General features: G+C 45.8%; 1 protein-coding gene and 1 non-coding gene across 2 annotated transcripts in view; both read right to left on the bottom strand.

Annotated features, from left to right (window-relative positions):
* The window catches only part of LOC123729216 (glutamate receptor ionotropic, kainate 4), a 494,511-nt gene that overhangs the window by 9,666 nt on the left and 461,091 nt on the right, over positions 1 to 23,754 (bottom strand). The window contains exons 12-14 of the mRNA XM_045703471.1: positions 16,182 to 16,289; positions 8,297 to 8,500; positions 4,294 to 4,407 (exon numbers count right to left, since the gene is read on the bottom strand). Coding sequence (XP_045559427.1) covers positions 4,294 to 4,407; positions 8,297 to 8,500; positions 16,182 to 16,289 — 426 coding nt within the window. The remainder of the gene's footprint in view (positions 1 to 4,293; positions 4,408 to 8,296; positions 8,501 to 16,181; positions 16,290 to 23,754) is intronic.
* On the bottom strand, positions 9,760 to 9,812 carry LOC123729349 (U7 small nuclear RNA). Its single transcript, XR_006761135.1, has one exon. It is a non-coding gene; the product is annotated as a U7 small nuclear RNA (small nuclear RNA).

Raw genomic sequence — 23,754 nt, 5'->3', positions numbered from 1 at the left:
AATGGTCATGTGGTTTTCACTTTAACACCCATTCAAAGATGGCTGAAAACCTCATTTACTACACATTTTGTTGTACTAATTATGTATAAAATGGGAAATTACAAGGTTGTAAAATGTTGTTGGCCTTTAAACCACCATTTAAGAATGATTCAATTACTAATATGCTCTATCCAGTGGTTGAGTTGCCCATTAAAGGAATGCTATTAAGTCAAAGTTAGTGATAATGGACAATAGAGAAATATTGTTCTGATATTTCTTTGTCTGTGCAAATACAAAAATCCTTTCAAATCCATATAATTATTTACTGCCTGCACATTCATTTACATACATTTGAATATTCATATTATGACACACAAATGTATCACACTTGATTCTTATTTGATATCAGTCCTCATTTAACTAGGCCTATCTTCCATTATAAGTAAATGAAGCAGATATAATTTAAATGAAAAAGTATATGCAAATTCCAATACAAAATGTATTTACTCTAATTGGGCAACTCAACCAGCTGGTTGAGATGTTTGCGATGCATTATTTATCGAAGTTTATGTCATGCAAACAAATATTCTCCATAAATAGCCTATATTGAGGCTATATACACATATTTTGCAGAACAATACTTTTTCTGATATTTTTTTCTTGATGTGCCAGTTAAAGGGTTAAGTTGGTAAAATGTTATTCTGTGTGTGTGTGTGTGTGTGTGTGTGTGTGTGTGTGTGTGTGTGTGTGTGTGTGTGTGTGTGTGTGTACTGGGCGATGGAGGGAGGGGGGTAGGTAGGGATGGCAAGCTGTGATGGTACGTTTGTTTCTTCTCAAATAGGAGAGAGAGCCCCCTCGGCCTGTCAGGAAGCCCTTTGAGGTGCCAGTCATCTGCACTGATCTGTAGTCAAGGTGGGCATCCCGACTGGCGAAGGCAGCTACGATCACAACAGGTAATTTTTTGGTAACACTTTACTTGAAGCCTGCGGGTATAATGGTTTATAACTTGTTATATACAAATATGCACCTATGACTTATTATACAGTTTATAATATGTAATGGCATTTTTTTTTTTTTTACAATTTAGACATTGCGGGAAAGCGGGAACTGAACCCTGGTCTCACTGATCATGTGCCAAAAGTCAGCACTGTTACCACTCGACCATGGGCTCTGCACTGTACAACAAGTCTCTGACTGTACTCATGACTGTATCCAGGCATGTATGGCTATCTGACTGGATAGGAAGATCTTTATTGGACATGGGCTTTACAGAGTGCAATTATCATCATCATCCCATCAAATGGAGAACCGGGGGAGAGGAAGAGAGGAGACGGGAGGCGCCGGTTGTGACAACTGCCTCATTGCCCATGCTGATTTTACAAGCCAATCCAAACAATCGGAAATGAAGCATTATACAAACCCCTCTCCCATAGGCTCTACTTTGTGTTAAGTTGCGGGATATAAGACCTTTAGCACAGAGTTTCCAAACCCAGAGGCGCAACATCACGAGACTTCCGGGAACGCTTGTGAAGCAGACCAAGCAGACCAGGCTGGGGTTTGAGAAGTCAATGAGAGAGAAGTGGAAACTTCTTCCTTACCACAAACTACATTCGAGCCATTGTCTTAAGTAGTTGAACTTGTTATTACGTCAACCTCGTGAAAGTGACAAACTGATAGGTTTTCATTTTTGTCAAAAACAACTTTTTATCAAAGGGTTGCCTTCGATTTGACTGCCTGCACATGCACAGTTCGGAACGAGACGACCGCTAGACCCGATGACGTGTTTCTGCGCATGAGCTCAGCTAGCTAACGTCGCCATGACATTGCCTCTGGGATTTCTATTGGAGAAGCAATTTCTATCTTCATACTGTACTGTCTTTACCTTTAGTGAGTTCAAGGATTTCACCAGCATATCATATCCCTCTTCCCTCCCTTTATTGTCCTTCCCCACGTATTCAACCTAGGAGGGAGGCAGGACTGCACGACAGCAACACACCGAGTGAAGGAGAGTAACAGGTCATTTTTTCAAACGCCAGCCACCTTAAGAGATGCGTCCCTATTTGTGGTCCGCCACTCGCATCCCTGCTATTATGGTCTCCATGAATACGGAGGCGGAGGAGTTCTGTTTACGTGGCGAGAGGTCGGGGGGGGGGGGGGGGCTGCTGATTTGCCGCTGTCCCAGATTCCCTCAGTGCTCTCTCTCGCAGGAGAGGGGAAGCGGGGAAGGTGGAGGTTGAGGCAAGGTTGGAGGAGGGCAGGCACACTCAATCAGGATCCCAGTGCCACACTCCCACAGGGCAGCTCGTGAATGTGACACCGTTCCCCTCTCTACCAACCCCTAATTATCTAGTGGGTCTAATTAGGTTTTTAATATCCATATGCACCCTCAATAGTCTCTCTTTCTCTCTCTTCTCCATTCTCTCTCTGTCTCTGTCTCTTTCTGTCTTTACTACTACTACTAGGTGGGAGGGATTGGTGGAAAGATGTCCTCAGAACATAGAAGTGGGGGATGATGAGAAAGGGGGTTTGATTAAACAAGTGGACAAATTGGGGGAGTGGTAAAGCCTCGGCGAATACTCCAAGATGGAGAGATGAAGGATGTAGGGTAATCAAAAGAGGACTGTCGCGCTCTCCCAAAACACTTTATAAAACAAACCAGTTAATCAAGATAATCAAAAAGAGATTAAGAACACACAGGTGCACACACACACAGGTGCACACACACACACACACACACACAGGTGCACGCACAAACACACAGGTGCACACACACACACACACACTATTGGGGTGCACCATGGACAGAAAGAGATTAAACTGTAGTAGGCAGGGCCAGACTAACGCATTTGGGGCCCCAGTGCATCTACTTCCAGGGGCACATGCCCTGCATGCCTGTTCGGTAATTCGGCCCTGGTAGCAAGCCTATTCTACGACCATGCAGCAGGTCATTAGAAATCAACAGGCGTCTCGATTTTACTCCATTTTCCATTGTTATTGATCAGGCTGAGAATTTCAATTAAAGTCTGAAATAAGCAGCAGGCTCCCTTGTAGAAATCACTGCGTCAGAGATCAATAGCTAGTGGATTAAACCTAAACAAGTGCAGTCACAGAAATTCTAATATTGAATGGTGGAGCTGGAGCCTTGCTGCTCTGTGGAGACCTAAGAGATTGCCAAGGGGCGCTGGGAGGGAGGGAGTCCTGGGTAGAGGGATGAAGAGAGAAGAAGGAGACACCAGGGACAGGTACTGTGTAAAGACTCCAGACAGACAGAGAGAGAGAGAGAGATCAGTGCAGCAGACCCTCACACTTTGTAGTTAGTCTCTTCCGCCCGTCACTCCTGATCTTAAGCAGTGGAGGCTCCACATCTCTCTCTGCCAGTTACCTTACACGTGGTCTTCATCCCTCTATCCTTCCCCCTCTCTGTCTGTCTGTGCCTGCGTTGTTAGTGCAGTAGGAGTGTGTGTGTGTGTGTGTGTGTGTGTGTGTGTGTGTGTGTGTGTGTGTGTGTGTGTGTGTGTGTGTGTGTGTGTGTGTGTGTGTGTGTGTGTGTGTGTGTGTGTGTGCGTGTCAATCTTGCATGCCGTGTCAGCTCGCAGGAACACGCCGATGAGCATGTTCCAACACGTCAGCAGTAGCAGCAGCCCGCCGCAGAGGTGATACGGCAGCCCACTTACTGTGCACCTGCTGCTATCGATTCATTTGACCAACTGTTGGCCCAATGGAGCCTCTCTCCTGGCAGCTACACCTATTAGCACCAAGGAAAAGGGGAGGGACGCAGATGGGGGGGACAGGGGCGGCTGTGAGTAAATGCCCTACTGGGACGCCATATTAAATGTTTTTACACACCACCGCTCGGTCCAAAGCGGCTCCATCCGGCCGGTGGCCAGAGGAGATACCAGCGTGTCACCTTGGATATTGGGCTTTGATTAATGGTTGGCTGGTGTTAAAACATAGAAACAGCCGTATTGGATTTCCACAACTGTTGCCTGGGTCTTGTTCTATACGCAGGGCTCAGGGCTGTTATTGGTGAGAATCAGATCCCATTCAAAATCAGAGGAGAAGTGAGATTGGGAATGAAAGGTCGATTCACACCAGCATATCATGGAGCAGAGCACACCATCTGTTACTCTGGCGGAGGTAGAGAGAGGAGAGGGATGTAGTGAGAGGAGGAGAGGGGCTGAACCGGCTCCCAGACCGAGGCTGATGATTGGCCGCTAGGTCATTAGCCACGGTCCACTGACTCCCGTGGTGCCTGGGGTGTGGGGTCGCCGCAAGCTGGTTGTAGGGGTCGGAGAGGTCAGAGGTTAGTCTTACCAAGTGCACACGGTACATGATGCTGATTCCCAGGGTCATAAAAGGCTTGGAGAAATCGATGACCTTCTCCCTCTCTGCGGTGATGGTGAGCCCCGCTACGGCCAGGTCCGCTTTCTGGAATAGACACGCACGCACGCACGCACGCAACCACACACAGACACACACACACATACATACACACAAACACCACACCAACCATTCAGATATGCACAGATAGGTAAATCTACAGTCGCAAAAGTTGGGTTGTGGTGGTGGAAATGCATGGAAAGTAAGTAGCAAGTAGGCGACTAGTGTAATTCCACACCTACTGTGCTGCCATTGTTGTCCGTGATGCATAGTCTGCCAGCAGTATGTAGCATAATCCACCATTGGCTTTGTGTCCAAGACCTGACTCACGCAGGACACCAGGGAGAACAGAGTGTAGAACAAAGGGGAGGGCCTGCGTCCCAAATGACACCCTATTTAGTATGTAGTGCACTGCTTCTGAGCAGGACACATAAGGCTTTGGTAAAAATGTGTGCACTATACAGGGAATAGAGTGCCATTTGAGACACACAGAGTGCAATGTTTTTGCAAGCAGGCGAAGGGCAGATTGTTATGACAAATCACTTGACACAGCAGCCAGTCAGCCAGCCAGGCCGAGCCAGCCAGTCAGTCAGTCAGCCAGCCAGCCAGCCAGCCAGCCAGCCAGCCAGCCAGCCAGCCAGCCAGCCAGCCAGCCAGCCAGCCCGAGCCAGCCAGGCCGAGCCAGCCAGCCAGCCCGGCCGAGCCAGCCAGCCAACCCGAGCCAGCCAGCCAGCCCGAGCCAGCCAGCCAGCCAGGCCGAGCCAGCCAGCCAGCCAGCCAGGCCGAGCCAGCTAGCCAGCCGGTCAGTCAGTGCTACTGGGCATGGTAGGCCTGTGGCGGTGGCTACTCAATCCCAATAATCATCCGACGCTACAAAGTGCATCTGCAAGGGATTTTCATCTCTCCTGGGACCCAGTGCAACCCTATGCTGCTCTTTGTCTTTTGCAGTTGGAAAATAAGAGGATTGTCAGAGCTCAATTCTAAATGAGAGGAGAGCCTGCCTGCCTACAGTGCTGGATCCGGCCGTCAGCATTCATGACCCCTTTTTTTTTTTTTTTTACCCATCAGCCCCTTTTCTGATTGTCGGGCCAAGTGAGTGTGCCCCCTGTTAACTTGGCTAGAAGGCTCTGTCCAAAAGAATCTGTGGAAATATTTTTCTCTGATAGCACACCCATCATCAGTTAGGGCCATGCCATTATGGTCACAGTGCACGTTGACACAAAATAAATGAACTAGCAAACAAATGTGGACCAATCAAAAAGATGAACTTCGTTTGAGACACAGTATAGACAGTAGTATAGCTGTAGGGTCTGATGTTGTAATGTACCCTGTCAAGTGGGTATCATACACTTTTCATTGTACAGTAGGTGGTCCTATGAAGGACTCCGGCTATTATATGTCTTCGCCTTGATCTGAGAGCAGCAGTTGAGAACAGAGAGATACAGAGAGACAGAGAGAGAGAGACAGAGAGAGAGAGAGAGAGAGAGGGAGACAGAGAGAGAGAGAGAGAGAGAGAGAGAGAGAGAGAGAGAGAGAGAGAGAGAGAGAGAGAGAGAGAGAGAGAGAGAGGGAGACAGAGAGAGAGAGAGAGAGAGAGAGAGAGAGAGAGAGACAGAGAGAGAGGAGAGAGAGAGAGAGACAGAGAGAGAGAGAGAGAGAGAGAGAGAGAGAGAGAGAGAGAGAGAGAGAGAGAGAGAGAGACAGAGAGACAGAGAGAGAGAGAGGGGGGGTGCAGGGGAAGGCTTTTCGCAGCTTCAGTCTGTTTGAGTACACGCCCCTGGAGGAGTTGACCAGTTCTGTCCAGAATAACTTGAACAGCAAAAAAAGAGCTCCAGGTGCTAACACAGTGGTGAACAAGGTCTGGAAGGCTTTTTAGTGGTTGTTTTACAGTGTTTTCATTGACAACATCTCTGAATGAACAAGTAAAATCAGGCATTTAGCCAACCCCCAGCATGCCCCAATGCAACAACAAAAAGTATCTAGGCCAAAAAAAATCAACAAAAGAAAGAAGTCACTCCTCCTCTGAAAAAGGAACAACAGAACTGTAGTGGCTGCTGAAATATTGATGCACCTATTGAATATAAATATGGATTACTGGACTCTAACAGATATTCAAAGTATTCTGGGGGGAGAAAGAGAGAGAGAGATAGAGAAAACAAACTGTATAAAGTCAGCTTTTAAATAATGCATCGTTGTATTCTTTCCCCATGCCACCACACTTGTTTCCACTTTCGCTCAATCATAAGATTGTGCCCCAGAAAGAAAAAAAAAGAGATAGGAAAAAAAATCTAAGCCGTCTCTACAGCTGCTGAATAATGCATTGAGTTAGAGGTTCCCCACTGTACGTGGCATTTCATCTTCCCGCTAGGGCTTTGTCTCCATCTCTATGGCTGCTTAAAGTAAAGCCCCCGTCCCCAGCTAGCAGACTGTAGCCTTGCATAGGAAGCTTGTGGAAAGCTGGGCCATACATTCTCTTCTCTCAGCGTTCGCTCTACGTTTCTGTGTTAACCCTGTCAGCCACTATAGGCTAGCTACAGTACAACCTCTCTTCTCTCCCCCTCTCTTCCTCCCTCTCCTCCTCCTCTTCTCTATTCTTCTCCTCTATTTGTCCTTTCCATTTTGAAGGTCTTTCCAGAGAGTGGAGCTCAGAGGCAGGGACTCAGTGATCCCACACCTTCCCGCTCTGTCTCCCCTCGATCTTCACCCTCTCCGACGTTCCTCGGTACTCCGGCACTCCGTAGCGGTATCGTGTGAGGCGCAATTAGACAGAGTGGAGACCTCCTCAAGGTCACCAAACCAGAAACAACTTGCAGGGGGACAAATTGATACAATAATAAGAGCAGGCAATCCTTTCTTTATTTCCTTAATGGCTTTGCATCACCAGCTCCTGGTTAGCTGGGCCCTTTTAAAGGCATTTCTGGGCTGTGTGTGTCCGCTCAAGGGTGGCTGGGGCTAATGGAGATTCATTAGGACAGATGAGCTGTGTCTGAGTGGGAAGGGTGAACGGAACACAGCCACGTCCCAAGTGGCACCCTATTTGACCCGAGCCCTGGTCAAAAGTAGTGCACGATAAAGGGAGTAGGGTGCCATTTGGGACGCGCAACTCAAGACTGTGTCATCTGGATCAGGCATTATCTGGACTAATTAACAGCCTTCCTCGTCCTGCTCCTCCACTACATCCTTGTTCTCCTCCTCCTCCCCTACGCTACTCCGCCTCTTCTTCTCTTTCTCCTCCTCCTCATCACATCTCTGTATGGTTACATCCCCTTGCTGTAGAACGCTCTGAATGTGAATCAATCAATTGCTTTGGGCACTACTTTTCTCCATCACGTCACTGGGGACATGTTTCACTACGAGACACTCAGCCTATCACGTATCAGATGGAATCGTTTGACCCTGGAGTCCACGGAGACACACTGTGTCTGCACACATAACACCCACATATAGGCCCCATACACACTAGAGTTGTACAACTGATGCAACGCATCTGGCGTAACGGTTGTAACACAACGGAGAGCTTTCCTGACAACAAAAAAAACAAGTACACGAGCATCGTGGCGACAGCGCACAATGGTTGTGAACACATTTCCGTGACAACAAACTCTCCATAATGTCACGAACAGAGGGTATCAGTTGCATCACTATCATTGTGTCAAGGGATTTGTTAGGGGTGATCTGGCTGTGAACAGTTCTGATTACTATAAAGCCCTTTGTGACATGTTGCTGTTAAAAAGGCTACATTAATAACATCTGATTGAATTTTGATGAATTGGTCTATAGTTCGAGTGGCATTATGCTGTGAAGTGGTAGAGGGGGGTAAATGGTAGGGGTATGGATGGTGATGGTAGGGCCCAGAGTTTTCCTAAACAAGTCATGTGGTCGGGAAAAACTCCTGGCCCTATTAATAAGGTTGATTACAGGACGCTGTTGCTCTTACCCTGGAGATGAGCTCTCCCACCATGCCCGTCCAGGTGCCGTTGGTCCCCGATACCCCGTACACCCCGTCCCCCACCAGGTTGATCCGGTACTTGAACTTCAAGACGTCCGCCAGCTCCTTCAGCATGTCCACACAGAACCCCTCGTAGCGCTCGTTCCCTTCCATCTCCTGGTGGTTCGGTCGCAGCATCACGTAAGGGTTCTCCTGCAAAGGGACACAGATGTAGCAGAGCACATGTAGAACACCATGATAACGTGGCGACCTTAACCCAATACCTAGCAACCTCGGACCTCTTGGCGTAACGTTTTAAGGTGGACCCGAGTCCCGGTTGGGGCAGCCCCTCCGAGTTCGCAACAATAAACATAGCATAGCATAGCATAGCATCATCTCAATCTTGACAACTTCTCCTTATTTTACTTTTATTTAACTAGGCAAGTCAGTTAAGAACAAATTCTTATTTTCAATGACGGCTTAGGAACAGTGGGTTAACTGCCTTGTTCAGGGGCAGAACGACAGATTTTTACCTTGTCAGCTCGGTGATTTGATCTTGCAACCTTTACGGTTACTAGTCCAACGCTCGAACCAGGCTACCTGCCACCCCAGGTAGGGTAAAGTTGATTTTAGCAAGTTGTCTGTCTGGACAGTGGACACTATCTCACCAGAGGTCATTCATTTTAAATAGGAGCCAATGAGCATATATCTAAGGTTACATATGCATCAATTAATTTTACCACCGTACTTGGCGCGGGGGAACAAAAGCACTCAGGCACCTGCCACTGTCCAGCCTCTGTCTGGCACCTCTACCGACTGTTTTACAACCTTGTTTTTGACTGGCTCACTCTTTCTTAAAGTTTGTTCATAATTTACGATTCATTTTTTCATAATGTTGAGCAAGCAGCTCAATGATTTAAATTTGGGGGGTTAAGAGAGATTCATCAACCAATCAGGGATCCACATTTTACGCCAGCCACCCTAGCTAAAACACTAAATGTGCTTACTTTTTTTGGAGAATGGTTTAATAAAGCTTGCATCAAATCTTGACTGCTGCAGCCCACATGGAAAAATACTATAGTGTGTACTATGGTAGGAATACTATAGTATTCACTGTAGTATTTTCACAGACTTTACTGTAGTATTCACTGTAGTGTTTCCACAAAAACACTACAGTGAATAATGTAGTATTTACTGTAGTATACTGTAGTATTTACCGTTTACTGTAGTATAAATACTGTGTTAAAAAATAATAGTATATACTATAGTATTTACTGTAGTATTTTTGCAGATTGTAGTCTACTGTAGGATTTACTGTAGTGTTTTTGCAGACTGTAGTATTCTGTAGTATTTACTGTAGTGTTTTTGCGGACTGTAGTACAGTATACTGTATTATTTACTGTAGTTTTTTGTAGACATTACTGTAGTTTTTAGTAAAGTATTTTTGTTTTATTATCTTTGACATAGAAGTGGGGGGCTTTCTCCTTGAGGAAACCTACTGGAGAAATGCTGAAAGAGTACATTTTCCATAACCTGTAGGTAGGACTGGGGTCGGAACAGATAGTTCAGAGTGTCTGCTCTTTTCTATAACCTGTAGGGAACACAATATATATGTAGGTTTCTTACAGGTGGGACAAATTGGGACATGGGGGAGGGGAATGGCCAGGATAAATGCTAATGTAATACTGCAATATTTACTATAGTAAAAAAAACAAACGTTGTGTTCTTGCGACTGCATTGTTTTTGCTAATATTTTTTGCTGATAATACTCGTAGTGTTTACTATGTTATTCTAGAGTATCCTACAACATTCTGTACTAAGTACTACACATGATTGAGGGATACTACAGTGTATAGTATTCTACAGTATACTACAGTTCACTACAGAATTCTATAGTAAACTCTAGTATTCTTTTATGTGGGAGCCTACTAATGACATTGTTGGAGAGGACTTGTCACCTTCGCAACATGTCGGTTTAACAGAGTGAAGCCAGCCTTGTAACAAGTAGCCTCTTTAACCTGTCCTCTGTAACAGTGAGCTTTATACTTAAGTCGAGAGAGAGAGAAAAATCACACTGTCTGACATACAGAAATATAGATGGAACACACGGCAAACAGTGCAATTGCTCTGTCATACTTCTATTGGGGGTGGCGTTTGTGTTGACTGGCGACCGGGAGATGGATTAATCTGACAGAACGAAGTGCGCGTCCCTCCATTATGACACAAAGTGGAAAACCAGAGACCTCAAAGAGGAGGACATATCACACCGCCACCGACCATCCTGTCGCCATGGCAACAACAGTTCTTCTACCTGTGGTACTACCGGACCAGTTTATTTTAAACTTGATTAGTCTTCTATGTCCTCTACCCCCACCCCCCCTCCACCTCGCTGGAGTTTTCAGTGCACACACCGCTTTGCGTTGCACCGATAAGAAAATAGCAATAGGGATAATAGAACGGGGTTTTCCTAGCCTTCTCCGCATCATATCTGAGGTCACGGAATGTATTTACGTAGACATACTCATCAGTATTAGACGGAGGGAGAAACCGGCGGATGCTTTGAATGTATGCATGCAGGAGAGCTCCTGGACTGCATGTTAAAGAAGAAAAGTACAGAAAAGAAAGAAAGAACGAAGGGCCCTGAGTCAGAGCACAGTGACACTCTATAAATGCAAATCCTCTCCATTCATTAACTTATTAAACAGCCACGCATGTTACCTTTCTGCCCCCGAGTTGACACCTCTGCTGTGGTTATGCGGCGCCACGCGGGAAAGCACAATATAAATGCAAATTATTTAATCGCTCGCAGCAGCCTGGTGGTAGAAGCGCTCAACCATTGCAGCCGGACGGACGCTTTCCCTTTCCCCTCCCAAACTAGGGCTTATTAAGGAGTAGCATTTCACGGGCCAGTTGTACATTACACGGTGGGGGTTTCAAGGGAGAAAGCTTGGAAACGAATAAACAAACCTTCTGGATTCAATTATTAGGTCTCCAAACCCCCGGCGACAGAGAGGAGTGGGCAGCTCCGCTTAATTAAATGCGGCCCATAATTTCTCAGCTAGCTCTCACTTGTTGATTGATGAGTGTGAAAGGAAGGCAAAGTACTTCTATATTTATCTCCCCCAATATCCCCCACTGTTACGACACTACATAGAGGTGGGGAAGAACATCCTCAGTTGGTGACCTGATTAACTACCTCAGCTCATGTATTAATTGGAGATTGGCTGGTTCTGGGAGGTCCTGCTGGTCTCCACTGAGTTCGGGAAAAATGCATTTCGTTTTTTACGCCCCCAGCTCACGGAATTGCCTGAAGACCACCTTGAAGTTCGACTCGCTGGTCCCCATTGGACAGTTCAGATGGCGTTGTATTTATTGTTATTTTGGTTTTACATGATGTTGTATTTCATTCTGTTGTGTATGTTCATGTTCACGGGGCTCCCTGGTCTCAACGGTGACCCACCCTGTTAAATAAATTAATAAAAACTTGCAGAAAAATGTAATTAAGAGCTGGCTCTGACCCATCAATCATGGGAGTAAAACCCAGACATCAATAATGTGGGGGGGAATCTCTCTCTCTCTCTCTCTCTCTCTCTCTCTCTCTCTACAAGGGAAATAAACAATCAAAAATGAACAGTAAACGTTAAACTCACAAGAGTTTGAAAATAATATATACTATTGTCTTATGTACAGTGTTGTAACAATAAGCAAATAGTTGAAGTACGAGGGTGTTTGTGCTCCACTGGCTGCCCTTTTCTTGTGGCTACAGGTTGCAAATCTTGAGGGAAATATGTCTCTAATATGGTCACACATTTGGCAGCAGGTTAGGAAGTGCAATTCAGTTTCCACCTCATTTTGTAGGCAGTGGGCACATAGCCGGTCTTCTCTTGAGAGCCAGGTCTGCCTATGGCGGCCTTTCTCGATTGCAACGCCATGCTCACTGAGTCTGTACATAGTCAAAGCTTTCCTTAACGCTGCGTCAGTCACAGTTTGTTCTCTCTCTCGATGTGCTGTGTAGAAAACACGACAGGCACGCTCAATCAAACGTGCTGAGTTTTTGAAAGAAAACAAATACTTCTTGAACCCGGGTCTGGTTAAAGGAGCAGTCACAACCCCCTAGCCTCGCAATATCCCCCATCCTCCAGCAAATACAATTATGTGGTCCGGAGCCTATAGCGAACTGGCAGCTCAAATATACGCTGAGTATACAAAACATTAAGAACACCTGCTCTTTCCATTTATTTATTTATATATTTTTATTTATTTAACTAGGCAAGTCAGTTAAGAACAAATTCTTATTTACAATGACGGCCTACACCGGCCAAACCCGGACGACGCCAATGGGTCCCTATGGGACTCCCAATCACGGCCGGTTGTGATACAGCCTGGATTCAAACCAGGGTGTCTGTAGTGACGCCTATAGTGACACCTCAAGCACTGAGATGCAGTGCCTTAGACCGATGCACCACTCGGGAACAGGTGAATCCAGATGAAAGCTATGATCCCTTATTGATGTCACTTGTTAAATCCACTTCAAACAGTGTAGATGAAGGGGAGGAGACAGGTTAAAGAAGGATCTTTAAGCCTTGAGACAATTGCGACATGGATTGTGTATGTGTGCCATTCAGAGGGTGAATGGGCAAGTGCCTTTGAACGAGGTATGGTAGTAGGTGCCAGGAGCACCGGTGAGTGTGTCAAGAACTGCAACGCTGCTGAATGACACTTCTCTCTCACAATGTAATAATGTAAGTAAGGCCTACAGTATATCTAAAAACCACCGTCTTATCTGCACTCAGGTATTGTTGTTCTGTAACAAGGACATGTCTTTGTTTCAAATACTTTAGCTTTGCTTGATTGAGCTTGACTGGCACAATGGAACCAATGATACAGTCTCAAAAGTGAAAAGCCTGCCCATCTGGGACTCCAAGTAGACTCAAGCAAATGTTTAAAGATGGAATTCGCAGTAGGGAGAAACAGCGCCACTGTTACCCCACGGTCGTAATTATTTTATTTATTTATTGACGAAGCAGAGTTGGGGAGCTTCGTGCATCTTGGTCCCAAAAAAATTGCAGTACATACAGTTAACTGCCAAAATAAACCACCGTACCAAATGTCTTGATAGGGTATTGGGTCACCACGAGCCAGAACAGCTTCAATGCACCTTGGCATATATTCTACAAGTGTCTGGAACTCTTTTAGAGGGATGCAACAACATTCTTCCACAAGAAATTCCATAAATTGGTGTTCTGTTGATGGTGGTGGAAAACGCTACCTCAGGCGCCGCTCCAGAATCTCCTATAAGTGTTCAATAGGTTTGAGATCTGGTGACAGACGGCCATGGCATATGGTTTACGTCGTTTTTATGCTCATTAAATCATTCAGTGACCACTCGTGCCCCTGTGGATGGGGGGCCTTGTCATCCTATGTACAGCCAAAATAATGGCCTGCCCAGCATCTTTATACATGATCCCTAAGCATGATGGGATGTTAATTGCTTAATTAACTCAGGAACCACACCTGTGTGGAAGCACCTGCTTTCAATATGCTTTTTATCTCTCATTTACTCAAGTGTTTCTATTATTTTGGAAGTTACCTGTATGCTGATGTTCTGTTGTATCTCCAAGGGGGAAAAAAAGTGTTCGTTGTTTGCAGTAATTTCTTTGTTGTTGTACTATCCCAAAAGGACATGGCAGTTTACCCATTAAGGATTCCACAGCTTTAAAGGTTTAAATACTATTTGACCCCAGGTCTGCATCAGGTACAGTGCTTTGGGTCAGTCCTTGACAGGTGGCCATCTTTGCTCACACTGACTGAGCAGAGAGGATGATGGGAATAATCAAACCCCGACCCTCCTGAACAACCATACACTAGGATTACACTACACTTCACTGACCATGTGACTGTGGTCTGAAGCCTGAAGGTGACACTCTCCCTCCTAAAGAGGCCTGAGCCAGCCAATCAAAAATGACTTAAAAACAAACCAACTTAGAGCCGAGTCTCTATTATCTTCCCAGAGCAATCAGGAGTTCAGAAATATCACCTCTCCTGGTGGCACAGCGGAAGAGCTACGGCATGTATTTCTTTCACTAACATCCAAAGGAATGGAAAAACCAAACATCGGTAACAAACAGAGAGATTACAAGGTAATGTTTGGCATCTGTGGAGGCTCAAAATCAATTAGACAATTTTTTTTGGGGGGGGAGGTTCTTTGCTGTATTGCGTCGGTCGGAGACACAGAGGCCACAGTGACAGCGATGCGGAACTGTACTGGAACAATCTGCAGGAGGAGTAGACCCACAGGTGTAGGATGAATCCTCCTGGTGCCGTTCCGCGCTGCAGCCACTCAAGACTGTAGAGTCTAGCACGCCCCCACCGGCAGAGATAAAGCACGACACAGCAATCACGCCGTGATGAATGAGTTGTGATAGCGACGAAATTGCTCCTCGGTGGCTTTTGAAATTGGCCCGGACGACTCTATATCTAGCGAAATTAACACGTAGCAGCTTGATCGGCCCGCCGCAATTCTCCCCCCCAATCTCTCTCTCTCTCTCTCTCTCGCAGCCTCCGTTGTAACAGCTTCTCATTTGTTAAAGAAGCCCCCACGGTCGGTGAAACCAACCGAACCATTCCACCTGAATCCCAATCATTCTCAATGAGTCCTTTTTCACAAGTCGCGGGTTAACACAGACACACTTTACTCCTACTCCACTCTTAACCAGTAAGTGTGACATTGCGAATAACATTGCGGGCATTTGGGCCCTCCTTACAAGATACTTTGGGCTTGTCTTTTGATTCATCAAGTAGTGGAGGGAGGGAGGACAATTTGGATTTCTCGGGCTAACTATATGGCACGCACGCAATCAGCACTGCTGCAAGCGCTAGCAGGGCTAGCCAGTGGTAGCATGGTTCTATTGAACCCCACACTGTTTCAGTCGATCAGAATCCGTTGTATGAATGGCTATATTGAACCCCAGTGTTTTTCCGCCATAAAAACTCCCACAGTCCTCAGTGGCCTGCAGAAAAGCAGCGTGACCTAGCTCGATGAAGAGAGAGGATCTCCCTGCAGGGTGTGCAAATGGGAGGAGAGGAGAAGAGCTTCATTTACTCCCCAGACCAATAGCCTCGTTCCTCCATGCTGGAAGTTCGCAGCCAAATAACAAGCTGTCAACTGCCACATGGATGACATCTTTAATTGCTAAGCGTATAGCCTTACAGATAGTATCTAAACAACTCGGCCCGCTAAGCACACCAGCAATACACCTTCCTGAGTGTATATAGAGGATGAGACTGTATTTACATCAAGGAAACCTTCAGAGTCGGGGGGGCAAATCAACCTTTACATTGTAGTCATTTAGCAGATGCTCTTATCCAGAGCGACTTACAGGAGCAATTAGTGTTAAGTGCCTTGCTCAAGGGCACGTCGACAGATTTTTTTTTTTTTACCAGCTCGGGGATTCGGTTAGTGGCCCAACGCTCTTAACTGCTGGGCTACCTGCCTTTCGCCGTCAAGGCAGAGACGTCAACTCTATGAATGACAGGACAGTTTAAGGTGTACCTCCCCGCTACACCTTATTTTCAACCACTCTCCATATCTAAACCAAGTGGGTGATCCAGCACATACAGTATCTGTCATTTGGAGTGTGCCGGTGTGACAGGGTGGCGTGATTTACTACGGTGAAGTACCACGCCACAATACTTTATTATCCACCACTCTCTCTATTGTTAACGTGGAGTGTACACTTGCATGTCCTGTGTATGTCATTCTGAGTGTGACGGTGTGGTATGGAGGAATACTACCCCACTGCACTTGAATGTCTACCACTCTCTCCATTCCAAACCAAGTGGAGTGTCCCGAACGTGTGACCGTAGGAGTGTGTTGCCGTGACGGTTCACTCACCAGAATAGTGGTGATGGTGAGGGTGGTGTTGAAGAGAGTGTCTGTCACGTTGATTGATGGAAGCTTCCTCTCCATGGACAGGCCCTGCTCTGAGTGCCACTGGCCAATCTGCCAGGGGGATATAGATACCCACATGCACACACACACACACACACACACAAGAGAGAGAGAGAGAAAACAACTGTTAGAGAGTTCATCAAAGGGCCAGGCAGCAAGCAGCTTATCAAACTACCCCAACAGACAATACTCTCTCTTCTGAGCTGTAACCAGTGTCACCGTAGCCAGTCTCCCCCTCTTAAGGTCAGCCTTCAGAGGGGGAGACACACGAAAGAGAGAGGGAGAGAAAAGGGAGCGCGAGATAAAGGACAGAGACACATGCTGCTCCTTGAAGAAATACGTTGGGGCCTGTGTTCAATCAGGAGACAACAGAATGCTTTCTTTAGCTCAATTACACCCAATTCTCTGAAGCGAGCCAATGTCCTCATTAGAGCTCGGCTGGCACCCCTCCACCACTTCCCCTTGCACACCTCCAGGAGGGCCTTGTACGATCATCCCATCTTGCCTGTCCCCACCCCAACACACATGTCGCTCAGTGGCGGTGCTACATCATGCCTAATTTTTGGTTTGGTATTGTAATTACAAAGCAGCATGGTTCATTGGACTCTCTGCTTAACGTCTTTTGTTGAGGTGTTGGTTAATTTATCATCCCCTTACAAATCAATCCCTGTCCGGTGAATGGCTGGCTGCATTAGAGTGGCTGTGTGTATTTGTGTGTGTGCGTGTGTGTGCGTGTGTGTGTGTGTGTGTGTGTGTGTGTGTGTGTGTGTGTGTGTGTGTGTGTGTGTGTGTGTGTGTGTGTGTGTGTGTGTGTGTGTGTGTGTGTGTGTGTGTGTGTGTGTGTGTATGTGTGAAGATGTGCATGTCTAAATAGATTTTTTGACTATGTAGCTATTACATTTCACTGTCACACAGTACAAAGCAGTGAGATACCATTATACCATTATACCACCTATATTTGACTGACTGACACATAATAGCCTAGGCCTTTCAATGTCGAAAATCCTTGATACTGATTTATAGTATGGATTGTCAGTGACAGTAATTGTAGAAAAGCATTGACGCTGACTGCTAAATGGCATATATGACTTATATAGTACATATTGCGTGCTCAAAATTGCTTCTTGAAGGCTGTGCGATAACAATGCCCTCCATATGCACTCAACCCATACTTTCTAGTATACTGAACAAAAATATAAACGCAACATGTAAAGTGTTGGTCCCATGTTTCATGAGCGGAAATAAAATATCCCAGATATTTTCCATATGCACAAAAAGCCTATTTCTCTACATATTTGTTTACATCCTTGTTAGTGAGCATTTCTCCTTTGTCGAGATAATCCATCCACCTGACAGGTGTGGCATATCAAGAAGCTGGTTAAACAGCATGTTCATCATTACACAGGTGTACCTTGTACTGGGGACAATAAAAGGCCACTCTAAAATGTGTAGTTATGTCACATGACACAATGTGTCAAGTTTTGAGGGAACATGCAATTGGCATGCTGACTGCTGGAATGTCCACCAAAGCTGTTGCCAAAGAATTGAATGCTTATTTCTCTACCATAAGCCGGCTCCAAATGTTGTTTTAAAGAATTTGGCAGTACGTCCAACCAGCCTCACCACAGACCAGCGTGTATGGCGTCTGTGGGTGAGCGGTTTGCTGATGTCAACGTTGTGAACAGAGTGTCCCATGGTGGCAGTGGGGTTATGGTATGGGCAGGAATAAGCTACGGACAACGAACACAATGACATTTTATCGCTGGCAATTTGAACGCACAGAGATACCGTTACAACATCCTGAGGACCATTGTCGTGCCTTTTATCTGCCACCATCACCTCATGTTTCAGCCTGATAATTCACGGCCCCATGTCGCAAGGATCTGTACACAATTCCTGGAAGCTGAAAATGGCCTGCATACTCACCAGACATGTCACCCACTGAGCATTTGGGATGCCTTGGCTCGACGTGTACGACAGTGTGTTCCAGTTCCCGCCAATATCCAGCAACTTCACACAGCCATTGAAGAGGAGTGGGACAACATCCCACAGGGCCACAATCAACAGCCTGATCAACTCTATGCAAAGTAGATGTGTCGTGCTGCATGAGGCAAATGATAGTCACACCAGATACTGACTGGTATTCTGATCCACGCCCCTACCTTTTAAGGTATCTGTGACCAACAGATGCATATCCCAGTCATGTGAAATCCATAGATTAGGGCCTAATTAATTTATTTCAATTGACTGATTTCCTTATACGAACTGTAACTCAGTAAAATCGTCGAAATTGTTGCATGTTGTGTTTATATTTTTGTTCAGTATATATTATGAATCATCTAGAAGCAACTGGCATCTATTTGTGAAATACTGATTCATATCCTACAAAAACTGTGTAATCAAGGTGATTCATACAATACATTCACAATATTCTTGCTGATTTGCTGTTCAGTCAAGACTTTGAGCTTCACTTGACTAAGACAAGTTTCCAAGGCTAAATTCCAGACAATCCTTTCTACATGCTTATTAACATAATCAGAGACTCCATCTGAAAGTTTACCATTCTTCCAAGAGTGAACTCCTGATGCGCCCCCCCACCACCTACCCAAAAAACAAAAAAACGAAAGACTCCCGGAATCAGATTTCTCCTTTGAGAATATGATCAAAAGATCTTACATTCCATTTCCTCTTTGTTGCACTCCTCCATGGTGCACGAGAACGAGAGAGATAGCACCATGCACACACAAATGGAATACAAACAGGGGTGTAACAACGCTGCGCTAGCTGCCCAATGGCTTCTGGGAATTCAGGCAGTGGAGGGGAGGGGAGGAGAATAACATGTGCACCTTGCAGGGATCTTGCAGAACGTTGTTCAGCAATCAGCTTGTGCAATCAGTTGTCAAGTGCATCTCCCCTGTAGACAGTCGTGGTGGAAGGCAAACGCTCAGCAATGCACCACCAGGCACGGGCGGTCTGCGGCGGAGCAGAGGGGAGTGAGGAGAAGGGCAGACGGTTAAGGACGGGTAACTGAGAGGCAGCACAGGCTGCCAGGGACAGAAATAGAGGGGCTGAGTATGTGTGTGTGTGTGTACATTTGTGCGAGTGTGTGGATATGTGGGAGGCTCAGAGCAGGAAGAGATCCCAGGCATCCGCCAACAGGGAGGAACTGCTCTAAGAGTGGCCCTCTGCTCAACTCAGCTAGCTATGACAATAGGGAATGCAGCGCACAGCAGCTTGCATAAACACTGTAGAGATGAGACACAAGTGAGACCGTACACCTACCCATAAACACACACTTTAAACACACACATACAAAACACACACAAGCCAGATCTGATCTGATCTGATCATGGCGTACATATACTGTATATACTAGTGTGCCTATGTGACAGAAGTAGTTTGGGGGCAAACTACCTACCCTCCAGGACACCTACACCACCCGATGTCACAGGAAGGCCAAAAAGATCATCAAGGACAACAACCACCCGAGCCACTGCCTGTTCACCCCTCTATCATCCAGAAGGCGAGGTCAGTACAGGTGCATCAAAGCGGGGACCGAGAGACTGAAAAACAGCTTCTATCTCAAGGCCATCAGACTGTTAAACAGCCATCACTAACATTGAGTGGCTGCTGCCAACATACTGACTCAACTCTAGCCACTTTATTAATTAAAAATTGGATGTAATAAATGTATCACTAGTCACTTTAAACAATGTCACTTTATATAATGTTTACATACCCTACATTACTCATCTCATATGTATATACTGTACGCTATACCATCTACTGCATCTTGCCTATGCCGTTTAGCCATCGCTCATTCATATATTCGTATTCATTCCTTTACACTTGTGTGTATAAGGTAGTTGTTGTGAAATTGTTAGGTTAGATTACTTGTTAGATATTACTGCATGGTCGGAACTAGAAGCACAAGCATTTCGCTACACTCGCATTAACATCTGCTAACCATGTGTATGTGACCAATAAAATTTGATTTGAACTACCTTACGCTTGTCTTATTAGACACCTTGCCTGATACCTGAAAACGCATGTAAGCTCCCATAGCTAATATCTGGGCTTTAGCCCAGTGGGTTAACAAAACCTTAAATGATGGTTCTTTAGCTGTTTGGGCCAAACTTTGACAAATTTGATACATGTACTGTACATACAATTTATCTGCCAATCTAAACAGTTCAATGTCCTCCCTCGTCAATGTTACCTGTCTTACTTTAACAAACATTTGAGTGGCACTGAAAACAGCCGTTTCAACAATCAAGAACATGACATGAGGACCGGCCAAGGTAAATGGGAGTAACTTTCTAAGTGGCACCCATATCCTGCGAATTAAAATGAAGTACGATGAATCGGAAATATAACCAGTGTCTTTCAATACACTTCACATACAGGTACATATACTGTAACATCAGCGTCAAACAGGAAGTTATTTTCCTTCTAGCTCCTTCGATGTTACAAGTGATCCTTTTGGCCTCGAGTGTGTTGCAAGAACATTTCCCCGAGGTGGAGACAAGAGTTTCGATCGATCTTGCCGAAGCACAATATGGTGCTCACTCAATCCCCGTCCTGCGTCTATACACCACAAACTGAAGATCCAATGATGTCGAATCCCAACCCTTTTTTTAAAAAAGCGACAATTAAGATACAGTGCTTAAGCAAAGCGTTCCAAATTGAGTTCTCTCAACCCTTTTTCCTGTGTTCTGATAGGTTGCGTCTGTAGACGGTAGAATAATAGTCCTACTGCGCAGCTATACAACCTCTTCAAATGCTAATTGAGCTAACTGCCTCTCGACACCTTCATGTTTAATTCGGGTTGAGCTGTTTTCTCCACAGTGACTCCTCGGGAGAAGTGTGAGCCGAGATAGCGAGAGGAGAGGAGGAGATTAGTGTCCTAGCCAGGAGTGGCAGTCATTTACTGAGGAACCAGAGCAAAGTGCAGAGAGAAAGGAAGAGAAGAAATCAATGGAAAGGTGTGAGGAAGAGAGGAAGAGAGCAGGGAAGCGGCGTGGCGTGTGTGAGGGATTACCCCCGGGCTCATTCTGGCACCTGAAATTACAGCGTATAGGCCCAAGATAAGGGCCCTTGCTCAAGGGAAAGACACCGTTCTTAGATTTCCGTTTGAAAAACGCAGCATAACCATTAGGACATGGCAAGCAGGGCTGTGTTCTGACAAATACGTATATCATGCTACGGTGCTACTGCTACACCACCAGTATCTTGCAGGGTAATGTAGACACCAAGCCTTTGCTCTGTAGCTAAAGGATTTGGATTATGATGGTGGATAAGGACTCTGTGTGTGTGTGTGTGTGTGTGTGTGTGTGTGTGTGTGTGTGTGTGTGTGTGTGTGTGTGTGTGTGTGTGTGTGTGTGTGTGTGTGTGCGCGCGCATGCGTCGGAGGAGATGTGCACGATGTGGTTTCCCAGAGGAGCTGTGTGATGCTAGCTGTCTCACCTTCATTAAAAAGGGTCATGTTCATTAAGCACAAAACGGAAAGAGAGGTTCTATTTGAACTTGTCCAGTAAGAAACGCTTGTCCAGTAAGAGACGCTTGGTACGTTGTTCCCCTATTAAACAGGTCCCAGGTGTGCCTGTAGTACTGCATCTCCCCATGATCAGAATGGTGGATCACTGCATAAATAAACGCTGCCTTGCTAACACAGAGATGTGCACTTTGCTTTCGCATAATGAAGATGGCTCTGAATCAAAATAGCGCAAGACATACAAAGACAACGTTATCTCAACAACCACTAGGGGAAATATGCTATAGAGAATAAAGACTTCTACGTGTGTGTGTGTGTGTGTGTGTGTGTGTGTGTGTGTGTGTGTGTGTGTGTGTGTGTGTGTGTGGCTGTCTTGGCTTTGTTATGTTTCCGCTCTAGTAATGACCACACCAGTCAAGGAAAGGCCAGCCCAAAAGGTCAGGCTCGTTTATGTGCTTTCACGACGTGACCTTTCAATACAATCAAAATTTCAATTTGTACCGCCTACCAGGCGAACAAAAACATTTGTTGTTATTTCCACGATGCAAAAGCCTGTTTTCCACATTCATTATTTGGCATTGCCAGCGCGGTGGCCGCGGCGTCACCTTCTCTGTTGGTATAACGAGCACCAGCGCTGGTTTGAGAGAGGGAGCCGAGCGGCCGCCTGAGCACTTCAAAGCGCACGTCTGAGCCACAGGCCATTCCCCCTTCTGAAACAGACACAGGCACACACACATGGGCGTGAAGACACACAATGCCCACACACGCACAAACACACACACGATGCCCTCCCAACCACTGTCCCTTAAAAACCAGGATTGTTCAGCAAATGTCTCTTTCTGTCTCTCTCTCTCTCTGGATCCATTCTTGGGCCACACAGAAACAGGGAATGGATAGGGACCAGGTCTTAGTTGGAGGCAGAGGTTAAATAAAGTGCTACAGGATGCAGCAGACTGAGGGGATCAACGTTGCTGAGGGTCCCTGCCTGTCCTTGGAGCATGTATGGAGGAAACACTAGTACCGGGCAACACACACACACCTGTCTGTGTAATGGCTATACTGCCATGTCTTTACTAGAGTGGCTCTGCTGCTAAGCCCTGGCAACGAAAAGGACTGCACAGTGTAGGGTGACAGAAAGACAACAACACACACATGCATGCAAAGTGCGCACACACACACACACACACACACACACACACACACACACACACACACACACACACACACACACACACACACACACACACACACACACACACACACACACACACACCCACCCACCCACCCACACATACATACAAAGTCTCAGTCAGCCTTGAAATCCGCTAAGGCTGGGGGGATCTTCCAAACCAGCTCATCCATTCCGCTTTTGATCTATTCCCCCATCTCCAATCTGCATGCAAACTGACAAAAAGCAAAAGAGGAAAGAGCATGATGTCTCAGAGACCGAGCCAGAGAGGGAAAGAGGGAGAAATGAGCCAGATAGGCACATGGGTCACTGTGAGTGTGGTCCAAAACTTGCTCTGTAAATCTGCATTAAAACCATGTTCACTCAGAGACCGCTGAATCACAAAGCTTTACAATCGGCTTTAGTCTTTAATCTCTGAAATCATAATCAAAGGATGTGAATGAAAGCGTCTGCAGAATCTCTTTTCAATAAATATATGCTGTTCTCAAAGCTAACACTGACTTCCTGGAAGCACTTTCAGATCCATCACAATTACTCCAGGAAAGTCTTAACTGACTTGCCTAGTTAAATAAAGGTAAAATAAAAAAATATATAAAAAAGAGGAGCGAGAGAGAGGAGGATAGATAGAGAGACAGCAAGTGAGGATCGAAAGAAAGAGAGCGAGAGGGAGAGAGAGGGCTCTGGGATACATAGAGCAGAGGAAAGAAAGAGGATCTAGAGGAGCAAGAGCAATCTCATTAGCAGGGCAAATACCTTGTCAGGTGATGAAATTCATCTGGGGGCAAGTGTCTTCTCTTTATTACAGCTAGAAAGAAGTCAATGTGAGTGGGGTA

This window comes from Salmo salar, chromosome ssa20, assembly GCF_905237065.1.
Source record: "Salmo salar chromosome ssa20, Ssal_v3.1, whole genome shotgun sequence".
In the NCBI taxonomy this organism is placed as follows: domain Eukaryota; kingdom Metazoa; phylum Chordata; class Actinopteri; order Salmoniformes; family Salmonidae; genus Salmo; species Salmo salar.
The sequence above is the reverse complement of the archived record's forward strand: the minus strand, read 5'-3'. Positions and strand labels throughout refer to the sequence as shown.